General features: G+C 51.6%; 2 protein-coding genes across 3 annotated transcripts in view; both read left to right on the top strand.

The window, feature by feature from the left end:
* apoea (apolipoprotein Ea) overlaps positions 1-1,892 on the top strand; it is a 4,318-nt gene extending 2,426 nt beyond the window's left edge. The window contains exons 4-5 of the mRNA XM_030120933.1: positions 300-587; positions 1,546-1,892. Of these exons, the coding sequence (XP_029976793.1) occupies positions 300-587; positions 1,546-1,831 (574 nt within the window). The 3' untranslated portion in view covers positions 1,832-1,892. The remainder of the gene's footprint in view (positions 1-299; positions 588-1,545) is intronic.
* A 3,474-nt stretch (positions 1,893-5,366) lies between these two features.
* On the top strand, positions 5,367-10,616 carry msto1 (misato mitochondrial distribution and morphology regulator 1). 2 transcript variants are annotated; one of them, XM_030082175.1, is made up of 14 exons: positions 5,367-5,540; positions 6,061-6,193; positions 6,332-6,401; positions 7,238-7,313; positions 7,495-7,546; positions 7,622-7,772; positions 7,842-7,956; positions 8,073-8,207; positions 8,298-8,450; positions 8,673-8,804; positions 8,900-9,084; positions 9,164-9,268; positions 9,357-9,469; positions 10,011-10,616. In XM_030082175.1, the coding sequence occupies exons 1-14, from the start codon at positions 5,457-5,459 to the stop codon at positions 10,271-10,273; spliced, it is 1,767 nt and encodes a 588-aa protein (XP_029938035.1). In that variant the 5' UTR covers positions 5,367-5,456; the 3' UTR covers positions 10,274-10,616. The 2 variants fall into 2 exon arrangements, with proteins under 2 accessions (XP_029938035.1, XP_029938036.1); XM_030082176.1 differs by having other exon boundaries at positions 7,498-7,546.
* Positions 10,617-10,689: the final 73 nt, after the last annotated feature.

Here is a 10,689-nt window from a genome sequence, read left to right on the forward strand (position 1 = left end):
ATTTTGAAAAAAGATCTATTCAACTCACTTTCATTTCTATAGCAACCAAATGAAACGGTCATTTACCAACGACTGGTTAACAGAAAACAAGTTCACATGAGCAAGCAGAGGAGAATGTTCAAACAGGAAGAAATCTGCAGAACCAGACTCAGAGGATTCAGAGCTTAGTTCAGGTCAGAGGTTGATATTCAGCGCCGTTACCTGAACAGGAGATTGTCAGAAGAAAACATGTTGTATAAAGTTAAATCCAGTCAGGAAGTCTTGGATTCGCTCTGAGCCGCTGTTCTCTCTCCGATCAGCACCCTGATCCAGGACAGCCTGGCCGAGATGAGCGTGTACAGGGAGGACGTGCACACCAAGCTGGCCCCGTACACCCAGGAGGCGGCCCAGCGCCTGGCCAAGGACCTGCAGCGGCTGAGCGATCGGCTCCGCAACCACATGACGGAGGGCCGGCAGCAGATGGACAAGTACCGGGAGGAGCTGCAGGCCATGATGGAGCAGAACGCCGAGGACGTCCGGGTCCGGATGACGGCCTACAGCCGCAAGCTGAAGAAGCGCCTGCAGAAGGACACGGAGGAGCTCCAGAGGTCAGTCCCAGGCCCCCAGGCCTCCAGGCCCCCAGGCCCCCAGGCCCCGAGTCCTCCAGTCCTCCAGACCCCCAGGCCCCCAGGCCTCCAGGCCCCCAGTCCTCCAGACCCCCAGGCCCCCAGGCCTCCAGGCCCCCAGACCCCCAGACCCCCAGGCCCCAGGCCCCCAGGCCCCCAGACTCCCAGACCCCCAGGCCTCCATGCCCCCAGGCCCCAGGCCCCCAGACCCCCAGACCCCCAGGCCTCCAGACCCCCAGACCCCCAGGCCCCCAGTCCTCCAGACCGCCAGGCCTCCAGGCCCCCAGACCCCCAGGCCCCCAGACCCCCAGACCCCCAGGCCCCCAGGCCCCCAGGCCCCCATGCCTCCAGGCCCCCAGGCCTCCAGGCCCCCAGACCCCCAGGCCCCCAGGCCCCCAGACCCCCAGGCCCCCAGGCCCCCAGACCCCCAGGCCTCCAGACCCCCAGACCCCCAGGCCTCCAGGCCCCCAGGCCCCCAGGCCCCCAGGCCCCCAGGCCCCCAGACCCCCAGGCCCCCAGACCCCCAGGCCCCCAGGCCCCCAGTCCTCCAGACCCCCAGACCCCCAGGCCTCCAGGCCCCCAGGCCCCCAGTCCTCCAGACCCCCAGGCCTCCAGTCCCCCAGGCCCCCAGACCCCCAGGCCTCCAGGCTGGTTTTGAGTTTTCCTTTCAGAACTGTTTCATGTTTACATGGCAACGTTCTGAAACGATACCCGTTTCCACAGCAACCGTACAAATACTGACAATGATGTAGTGCATGGTTGGGCCACTAGTCGGCGCTGTTGTTTGCTCATTGAGTCAATCTGAAGGATTGAAAATCCCCAATTGTCTATTTCTGTGTGACTGTGAGAAGCTACAAATCCACACAGCACAGATCCGATGCTAATGCTATTTTGCTCATAAATCTGCTCAGTTTTTAAATTCCTCCTTTATTCCTCTCAGTCAACTTTCCGACTACTTGGACGACATTCAGTCTCGCGCCTCCAACAACATGGAGGACATGAGGACTCGCCTGGACCCGTTCTTCGCTCAGGTTCGGGACAACGCCCAGGCGAAGGTCACCTCCCTGAGAGAGCTGCTGGAGTCCCAGGTGGAAGTGATGAAGGACAAGATCCAGACCACAGCTGATGACATCAGGGACCGCATGGAGGACTCCACCCAGGGCCTCAGGTCCACGCTGGGGGACTGGTTCCAGCCTCTGCTGTCGATCTTCACCGGCAGTCAGTGAAGAGTTCACCATCAGTCTGAACTGAAGCCGCTTTCTGTAAAGAAACACCAATAAAACACTGCAGACCAGAGACTGCGGAGGGTCCTCTCTTTGTGTTCTGATCCGATCACATTACACCACATCACGACACACTCATCACATGACATCGCTTTACATCACAATACATCACATCACATCACATCACATCACATGACGTCACATCACATCGCATCACATCAAATTACATCTTATCACATTTAATTCAATTCAATTCAATTCAATTCAATTCAATTTATTTTTGTACAGCCCAGTATCACAACAACAGTTGCCTCAGAGGCTTCAAGATGTTACATTGGTCGGTAAAAATAAAAACAGTGAATAAGCATAATGTTAATATGTCAAATTCACAGTAACGAGACAAAACGAAGCAACCACTGCCTTAGACCCTCACATCCGGCAAGAAAAAAACTCCAGAAACCCAGTGGGAAAAGAAGAAATCTTGGGGAGAACCACAGTATGGAGGGATCCCTCTCCCAGGGACGGACAGCTTTGGCAACAGCTAGCATGAGACAATAAGAAGTAAAGCCTAGGACTATGTTGAGGACAGTCCGTTGGACGGTCCAGCACAAGAACCACGGATCCCAGAAGTAGAACCGAAGCCAGTCTGCGGGCAGGACCGACAGGAGTGTCCTCCCGGTCCTGACGGAGCTTGTTCGTAGGCCCTCGTAATAGTGGAGTCAGCAACTGAAACTGGAGAAGACTCCCCCTCGAAGGGGGGGACAACAGGTGAAAAGCAATGAACGGACTATAGGGAATAACATTCAGACATTAGAGGAGGACAGGGCTCAGTGCACCGTACTTCCCACAGCATTCTAGCTCCTAGGGCAGCTTTGTGAATGGTTTAGTATTTAAACTAGTATTTAGTTAGTTTAGTTTCGTTTAGTTTCGTTTAGTTTCGTTTAGTTTCGTTTAGTTTAGTTTAGAATCCCTAGCTGACCTGATCATAGGCTGCATCGAAGAGAAACGTCTTGAGCCTAACCTTAAATGTGGAGACTGTGTCTGCCTCTTTGACACCACTTGGAAGCTGGTTCCATAAAAATGGTGCCTGATAGCTAAAGGCTCTTCCACCTAGTGTCCATTTAGAGACTCGAGGAGTCACCAGTAACCCTGCATTTTGAGAGCAGAGTGCTCTGATTGGTTGATAAGGCGTTAAAGCATCTTGGAGATAGGTTGGAGCCATCCCATTTAGGATTTTGTAAGTCAGGAGAAGGATTTTAAATCTAACTCTAAACTCGACAGGAAGCCAGTGAAGAGATTTTAGAACGGGAGTAATGTGTTCACGTCTTCTAGTTCTGGTTAATACAGTTTTTCACAATTGCTAAAACACATTTCTTGAAACCTCCATCCATTTTCTCAAAACCTTAAACACAAATCCAAAAATCCACACTACATTCACAAAAACCTCAGACATTTCTGTCAAAATCGAATTATCGCCTCAAAACCAGTTCTCTCGTGATCAAAACCCCACTATGCGTTCAGATCTCACACACAGCAGGTAAAAACATGTTCACCTCAGATCATTCATTAGACACTACATGAAATAACTGAGGACACAGCAAGCAGTCCACACTTTTAAACCTGCTGGGTTCTTTTCCCAACCCATTTCCTGGGTAGCCCTAGATTTTGTGCAGATTGGGTCGCTTTTACCCCAAATTAGATGAATTGTGTCGACCCAGCAGAGTGAGTTGATGATTTGAACAAAATCACCATTTTGAACACTCCTGCAGCTCCTTCTCTTTCTTGCATCTGGAGACTTCTGGCAACAAACGCAACAGAAAACTGGAGTCCTGTGTTCTCACAGAAGATTATTGCAATGGCTAAGAAGGAAAAAACATATGACATCCCTCTCCTTATACTCATGTGTGGCTTTTGCTCAGTTGGTAGAGTGGTTGTTTAGCAGTTGTAAGGTTGTTAGTTCAAATCTTTTCCTCTACATGTCAATGAACTGCACTGAACCCCAGCTGGCTTCCAGTGGAGGGTTTGACAGCCTTGCATGGCAGAGGGCACGTGTTTCTGAATTCTGAGGGTTTACATTTTTACTGTAAAGTAACTTTCCCAGACCCGCTGATAAATCTTGACCCAGCATCAGGGTCAACTCTTCAACCCAAACGGCTGCTGGGTAGAAATAACCCAGCTTTGGCTTGGTTCCTTTTGGGCCCAGCGCTGGGTCAGCAATTCCACTCAATGTGGGTTATTTTTACAGTAACCCAGCAGTTTTCAGAGTGTGTAGTGCACATAAAATTTTTATTTTACGTATTTGAAATGCATTTACAAAAAAAAAACCCATCTAAGTCAAAGTGATATCTAAATTGACCGTCATAACAAAAAATAAATACAAAACAAACAAAACAAAAGCACACTACTGCATGGTCACGGTCCTGGAGATTCAGTCTCCAGCATCTTGTCTTTGTGCACACTTGGTCTGATCACATCATTAGAAATATGTGTGTTCAGTTTTGAGTTGTTGTGTGTAAAAGATGACAGCTGTGTTGGAGTTGTGTTCACATTTTGCTGCCAGTGAGTACAATTTTGCAAAAATGTTGTGAAATGTGTTTAGTGACTGAGAATGTGTCTAAGGTTTTGCAAAAAAGAGCAGATCGGTTTTGAAAATTGAGCATAGGACCTGAACAGTGTTTAAGTTTTTGCCAAAAGAGTGTTTGATTCGAAAAATGAGTTTAGGCCACTGAGAGTTTGTTTCAGGCAATGGGGTTTAGTGTTTTAGCAATTGTGAAAAACTGTAATCTGGCGGCCGCATTTTGAACCAACTGAAAGATTTTTAATGCACTTTTTTGGCAGGCTGCAAGAAGGGAGTTGCAGTAGTCCAGTCTAGTGGAAACAAATGTATGGATGAGTTTTTCTGCATCGCTTCTAGGTAGAATGTTTCTTATTTTGCTATGTTGCGCAAGTGGAAATATGCTGTTTTACAAGCCAGGTTGATGTGTGCTTTAAATTTGCATTTACATTGCACACACTCATCACATTACATCACAATAATTCCCATCATAGAACATCACACCACATCTCACCTCATTAAATCATAGTACATCACAACTTAACACATCACATTACATCATACTTATCACATCGTATTACATCACATGACATGACTTGGCATCACATTACATCGCATCTCATTAAATCACCACACATCACATGACATCACATGACACTCATCACATTAAATTGCATTACATCTCAATCTATGGTGGCCCAGAAGGGTCAGCACACAGCACAAAAGCCACAATGCAAATAAAAAAATAAATTACAAACATGTATTCAGTGTTGAATGTAAAAATGTTTACATTTATAATTTTAGTGGATATTTGTTGACTCAAACTACATTTTATAAGTCAGATTAAAGCAGACAGTTTTCTCATCCATCCACATGTGTCATGATGGCACGGTGTAACCAACCTTGACTCTGACGTCACTTCCCCATCCAATCAGATTCCTCGCTCGTTCCTTCCGACCAATAGAATCAGACTGCTGGCAGCTGGCTTCCGGTCTGCGCTGCCTCCTCTAAACTCTCCATCATGCCGCAAAAAGTCTTCCAAACGTCCCTTTCTGCCCGCTGAGTCCCGCCACCATGAGCGGCCTGTGCAGGGAGGTCGTCACCCTCCAGCTCGGACACTATTCCAACTTCGTGGGGACGCACTGGTGGAATTTGCAGGTGAGGCGCGAGCGCTAGCGGCTAACGCTAAGCTAGGTGGCTAACCGTTAGCTCCGTGCGTGTTCTTTAGAAAAACTCCTTTATTCTTTCATTCAACACACAAACATGAGATGAGAGTTTAATTCAACATTTGAACACACTGCGGGGAGGCGGTTTCTGCAGGGAGAAGTGGAGGATTTATGATTTATGGAGATAAATCTGCTGAATCTCCCTCTAACTCCCTGGGTATATATCTCTGTGTTTCTCAAAATTTTCTGTAATATTGTACATATGTCTTAAATTTATATTAAATCTATATTTAATTTTCTATGTATGGTTGGCATTTGAAATTAACATTTCTATTCTATTTGTATCTCTTTTCTCTGTTTGTGCTGCTGGAGCACCCCCTGTGGAGCAAATAAAGGAGAATCTCTGTCACTCTTTCTGTATCCTCTCTCTCTCCTCTCTCTCTCTCTCTCTCTCTCTCTCTCTCTCTCTCTCTCTCTCTCTCTCTCTTTCTCTCTTTTATTCCCCCCCTCAGGATGCAGGCTTGTCCTACGACCCGGACTCTTCGGGATCAGGTGAGATCCAGAGCGATGTGGTGTTTCGTGAAGGTCAGACTCCAGGTGGACACGTCACCTACACACCTCGACTCATCGCCATGGACCTCAAAGGTCAGTCCCCCACCGGGCAGCCCCCCCCCCCCCCCCCACTCACCCATCCAGAAACACACTTCATCCTGCACCTCTGTGTGTGTGTGTGTGTGTGTGTGTGTGTGTGTGTGTGTGTGTGTGTGTGTGTGTGTGTGTCAGGAAGCCTTCGCACTCTCCGTCAGGAGGGAAGTCTGTACGACCCTGGAAAAGACACGTCTGCCGTCTCCTGGTAAAAACCCTTCACTCAGCCTGACTCTGCTTCTGAGCTCCAGTTAGTCCACTTCAGTCTGAATTTAAACCTGAAAACGTGGGAGGAAAAAGACTAATCATGACGTTTTCTTCATGAAATCTAGTAGATTTAAAACTCAGATGTCTAGAAAAGTAGTCTTTAGCACAACGATAGATTTATCATTGTGAAAGTGAATTAATCAATATGTCTGCAAATGAATGACCAAATAAGCAATTATTTTACACCTAAATTAACATGGAATAAAAATTGCTGAAATATGTAAGTATGTAAATAAATTTGTGAAAAAAACCCCAGTGTGTTTGAGTGATTGAGGCAAAGCTGACTTGATGTTTCCAAGAGAAAACCAAACCTTTGCAGTGTTTAAGGTTTGTGTTTACATGGTGTGGTTTCATTAAAAAACAAATAACGGCTCCAACTAGTGGACCAACATGAAAACTACACCCTGCTCAGTGTTTTCTGCTGTTTCCATGGAAACGGACATCACTACTTCACCATGCAAACAGTTTCTGCTTGAAACATCAAGGTGTTAACAGGGTTTTAATATCAATATAATAATATGTAAATAAATGTAAGAACATAAATGTGGATATTTTTTAATTAATTAATGCACATTTATGTAACTTTCTAATTAAATTCAGGAGTGAATTTGTAATAAAAATGGAAACGTATGAATATATGAAGGGGAAAATAACTGTAAATACAATATATATTGATGATGAATATTTCATACATTGTCCTGTTTTCTTGTTGTCAGCGCCTCAGCCGGTTTCCTGTGTTCATGTGTTCATCCATGTGTTCATGTTCTCCTGGTTCAGGGAGGGGAGTCTGGTCATGCACAAAGAAAGTCCCCCGGAGAAGAACTCCTTCCTGGAGGACCTGGACAAGATGGAGGTGAGTGATGTGGGGGTCTTCGGGGGGCGCTCCGGTACCGGGGTGGGGTCCGGGGTCGGGTCCGGGGTGGGGTCCGGGGTCGGGTCCGGGGTCGGGTCCGGGTCCGGGGTCTGGTGTGGAGCTTGTTTAAAGCTGAGGTGATGAAAGTGAGACGGGCTGAGACTGACTCTCTGCCTGGCAGCAGGGGGAGATCCTGGCCGAGGCGGACTTCTCCCCGCAGCCGCGGCGCTCCGGTAAGAGAAGCTCCTGAAGCAGGTTGTGAGTGAGAGTCGGAGGTGCTAAAGCCCCGCCCCCCGCCCCCCCCGCAGGGCCGCTGGGCGTGGACTCGGTGAACCGCCAGCTGGACCGCGCCCGGCGCGGCTACAGGCTGGAGGGCAGCGTCCGGGTGTGGTCCGACTTCCTGAGGATCCACCTGCACCCGCGCACCGTCGCCGTCATCCACCAGTACAACCACGACGGGTAAGAGGCCACGCCCCCGACCGGCCCGCCGCGGCCTCGGCGCGTGGCTGACGGCGGCGCTGTGTGCAGGGAGGCCCAGCGGCTGGAGGCCTTCGGCCAGGGCGAGGCGCTGCTGCAGGGGGCGCTGCTGGAGGAGCTGGAGGACCGGCTGCACTTCTTCGTGGAGGAGTGCGACTACCTGCAGGTACAACGCCGCGCCACGCCGCGCTACGCCGCGCCACGCCACGCCGCGCCACGCCGCGCCGCCAGGCAGGGCGGAGACACGCCCGCTCACACGGCTCCGCCCCCTTCTGCCCGCAGGGCTTCCAGCTGTTCTGCGACCTGGAGGACGGCTTCGCGGGCCTGGGGTCGAAGGTCACGGAGATGCTGCGGGACTCCTACGGGGGGCGGGGCATCCTGACGTGGGGGCTGGCGCCCGTCACTCACCCGGGCTCAGTGAGTGTGTGTGTGTGTGTGTGTATGTACCTGTAAATGTGTGTGTACCGCCTGTAATGTGTGTGTGCGGCCGTGCCCGTGCCCCTGCAGACCCCGGTGAAGGACGTGTACCACCTGTTGAACCGCGCCCTGGGGACGCTCCACATGTCCAGCCACAGCTCCTTCTTCTGCCCCCTGACTCTCCGGGGGCGGCTCGGCCGGCGGGCGCCGTCGCCGCCGGCGTTCCCCCACCTCAACTACGATGTGAGAACTCAGTGTGACGCCCTGGGAGTATTATGGGATGTGTTACTGCTGTAGCACCAAAGAATAATCTGTTAATCCAAATATTTGCGGCACCGATACGGTCCGGTGGAGTAGAGCCGTCTTCGTGTGAGATATAACTAGCGTTAGCTCGTGGTTAGCATGAGGTAACGTGAGCTTCATTTAGAGCATCTTCCTCCCTTCAGCCTGTCCTCTCTGGTCCAGGCCTCCCTCTGGTACCACTCCAGCTCGGTCCTGGCTCTGGCCCTGGACGCCCTGACGGTCCCGTACCGGCTGAGGAGCAACAGCGTCCCCATGTGGCAGCTGGCGGACGCGCTGGCGGTGTCGGGGAGGAAGGTGAGCTGCTGCTGCTCCTCCTCCTCCTCTTCCTCCTCCTCCTCTTCCTCCTCCTCCTCCTCACTCCAGAGCCAAACCTGTGGCTGTCCTCTCAGGTGGTGGCTGCGTACGGCGCCGTGCCTTTTCCCATGATGCACGGCTCCTCGCTCCCGGATGCGCTGAGCTCCTGCGCCGAGGCGTTGCCGTGGAAACCTCTGTCGGCGTGCCCCGAAGGCGGTGACGGCCGGTGCTACGGCCAGTGGGCCACCCTGAGGGGCTACGAGGGCCAGAAACTCGTCAGGTCGGCGCCGCAGGACGACGCTTTGGAGAACGCCGCGGCGGCGCCGAACAGGAAGTGACTCCGTTCTTCTTCTCTGCAGCTCTCTGCCGCCCGGGACCGAACCCCCGTCCCCGCTGCACCGCCTCCACAGCGGAGAGGACGTCCTGGCTGCCTACCTGCACTCCTTCTACCCCTCCAGCCCGCTGTGAGTCCAGGACCGCCCGCCTCCTCCACCCCTCCCCCTCCGCCCCTTCTGACCTCTGACCCCTGACCTCCGCCCGTCTCTCCGGCAGGGCTCTGCAGCTGACCTCCACCCCCAGCAGGCTGACGCCGCCGTTCCCTCACATCTTCAGCCCCGCCCTCAGCGAGCGGGGCTTCCTGCTGGGCCAGCCGCCTCCACCCGAGGGTGAGTCCTCCGCCCGTCACCACACACACCCCTCACCAGCGGGTTTAGGCTGAAACTGTTAGTTTAGATCAGTTTAAGTTTCAGTCTCCAGGGTGACGTTTGCAGACGTGTCTTTCAAAATAAGACATATTAAGACTAACAGAACTTTAAATGCACACTTTCAAAATAAAGCTTTTTATTGTGTGTTTGTGGGTCGGAACCAGATCCGGTTTAGCCCTCCAGACACACTCAGGACTTCACTGCTGTTTTAGATTTTCTCCATTTATTTTACCACCGAGTAAAAAAAGTTTTTTATATTTTTACTACTTTATTTAATTCATGTAAAAATAAAATGTTTCATCTGTAGTTTTCAGCGCAGATGCTTTAAAACTATCAATATTGCAGAAGAAATCATGCATAAAACGGAGGTGTGACCAAATAATGTATCCAGTGATCATTTCATAGTTAAAGGTCAGCAGGTCAGCTGATCCTCGTATCGGACGGTTTGTCTTCAGTCCCAGAGCAGCAGGTCCAATCCCGGCTGTTTGAACTCTTCCCGCAGCTCCGCCCGTCTCCGCCGTCTCCTCCGTCCCCGTGCTGACGTCCCTGCAGTCGGGACCCGTCCTGGAGTCCTGGCTGTCGGAGCTGCAGCGAGGCGCCGACGCCGCCCACGTGCGCCGGGCGGCGCCCAGCTTCCTGTCCCAGGGTCTGGAGCTGGCCGACTACCAGGAGGCCCTGGAGCAGCTGCGCCGCCTGGCCCGCCGTTACCGTGACGACAGTGGCGGGGCGGCGCGCTCCTCCTCGTCCGAGGACGACGAGGACTGAGGGTCGGTCCGGGAGGAGGCCGGAGCGCCGCGCCGGGCGGCGGGCCCGAGGCAGCAGCCGGAGTTCAACCACAACTCCACACACAGGTTGCTGATCTGCTTCAGAGGACGGACGGCGCTGAAGCAGCGTCAGCATGGCGGCCGCTGGAGGAAACAGGAAGCTGGACTGATTTAAGGTTCCTGGTCCTGGATTATACGTCAGACGACTGTAAAATGAATCGACTGTACTGAAACTGGACACAGCTGCATCCAGATGTGAAGGTTTGACTTTAGAAACTTTAAAATGCAACTGAAGTGTTTTTATATCTCTGTACATTAAACATTAAACTAAACTGACTCACCGGCGCTGTGTCGTTTCACTGGGAGCCTCTGTCTCTGTAGCACTGCTTCAGTTTTCACTGGACGGGTCTTTATTCA

The sequence above is a fragment of the Salarias fasciatus genome, chromosome 22 (assembly GCF_902148845.1).
Source record: "Salarias fasciatus chromosome 22, fSalaFa1.1, whole genome shotgun sequence".
NCBI lineage: Eukaryota > Metazoa > Chordata > Actinopteri > Blenniiformes > Blenniidae > Salarias > Salarias fasciatus.

Excerpts from the sequence above, each read along its gene's own strand:
- msto1 (XM_030082175.1), top strand. The coding sequence starts at position 5,457 with ATGAGCGGCCTGTGCAGGGAGGTCGTCACCCTCCAGCTCGGACACTAT. Across the intron at positions 7,773-7,841 it reads CACCAGTACAACCACGACGG|GGAGGCCCAGCGGCTGGAGG; the intron begins GTAAGAGGCCAC and ends CGCTGTGTGCAG. Across the intron at positions 9,269-9,356 it reads TTCTACCCCTCCAGCCCGCT|GGCTCTGCAGCTGACCTCCA; the intron begins GTGAGTCCAGGA and ends TCTCTCCGGCAG.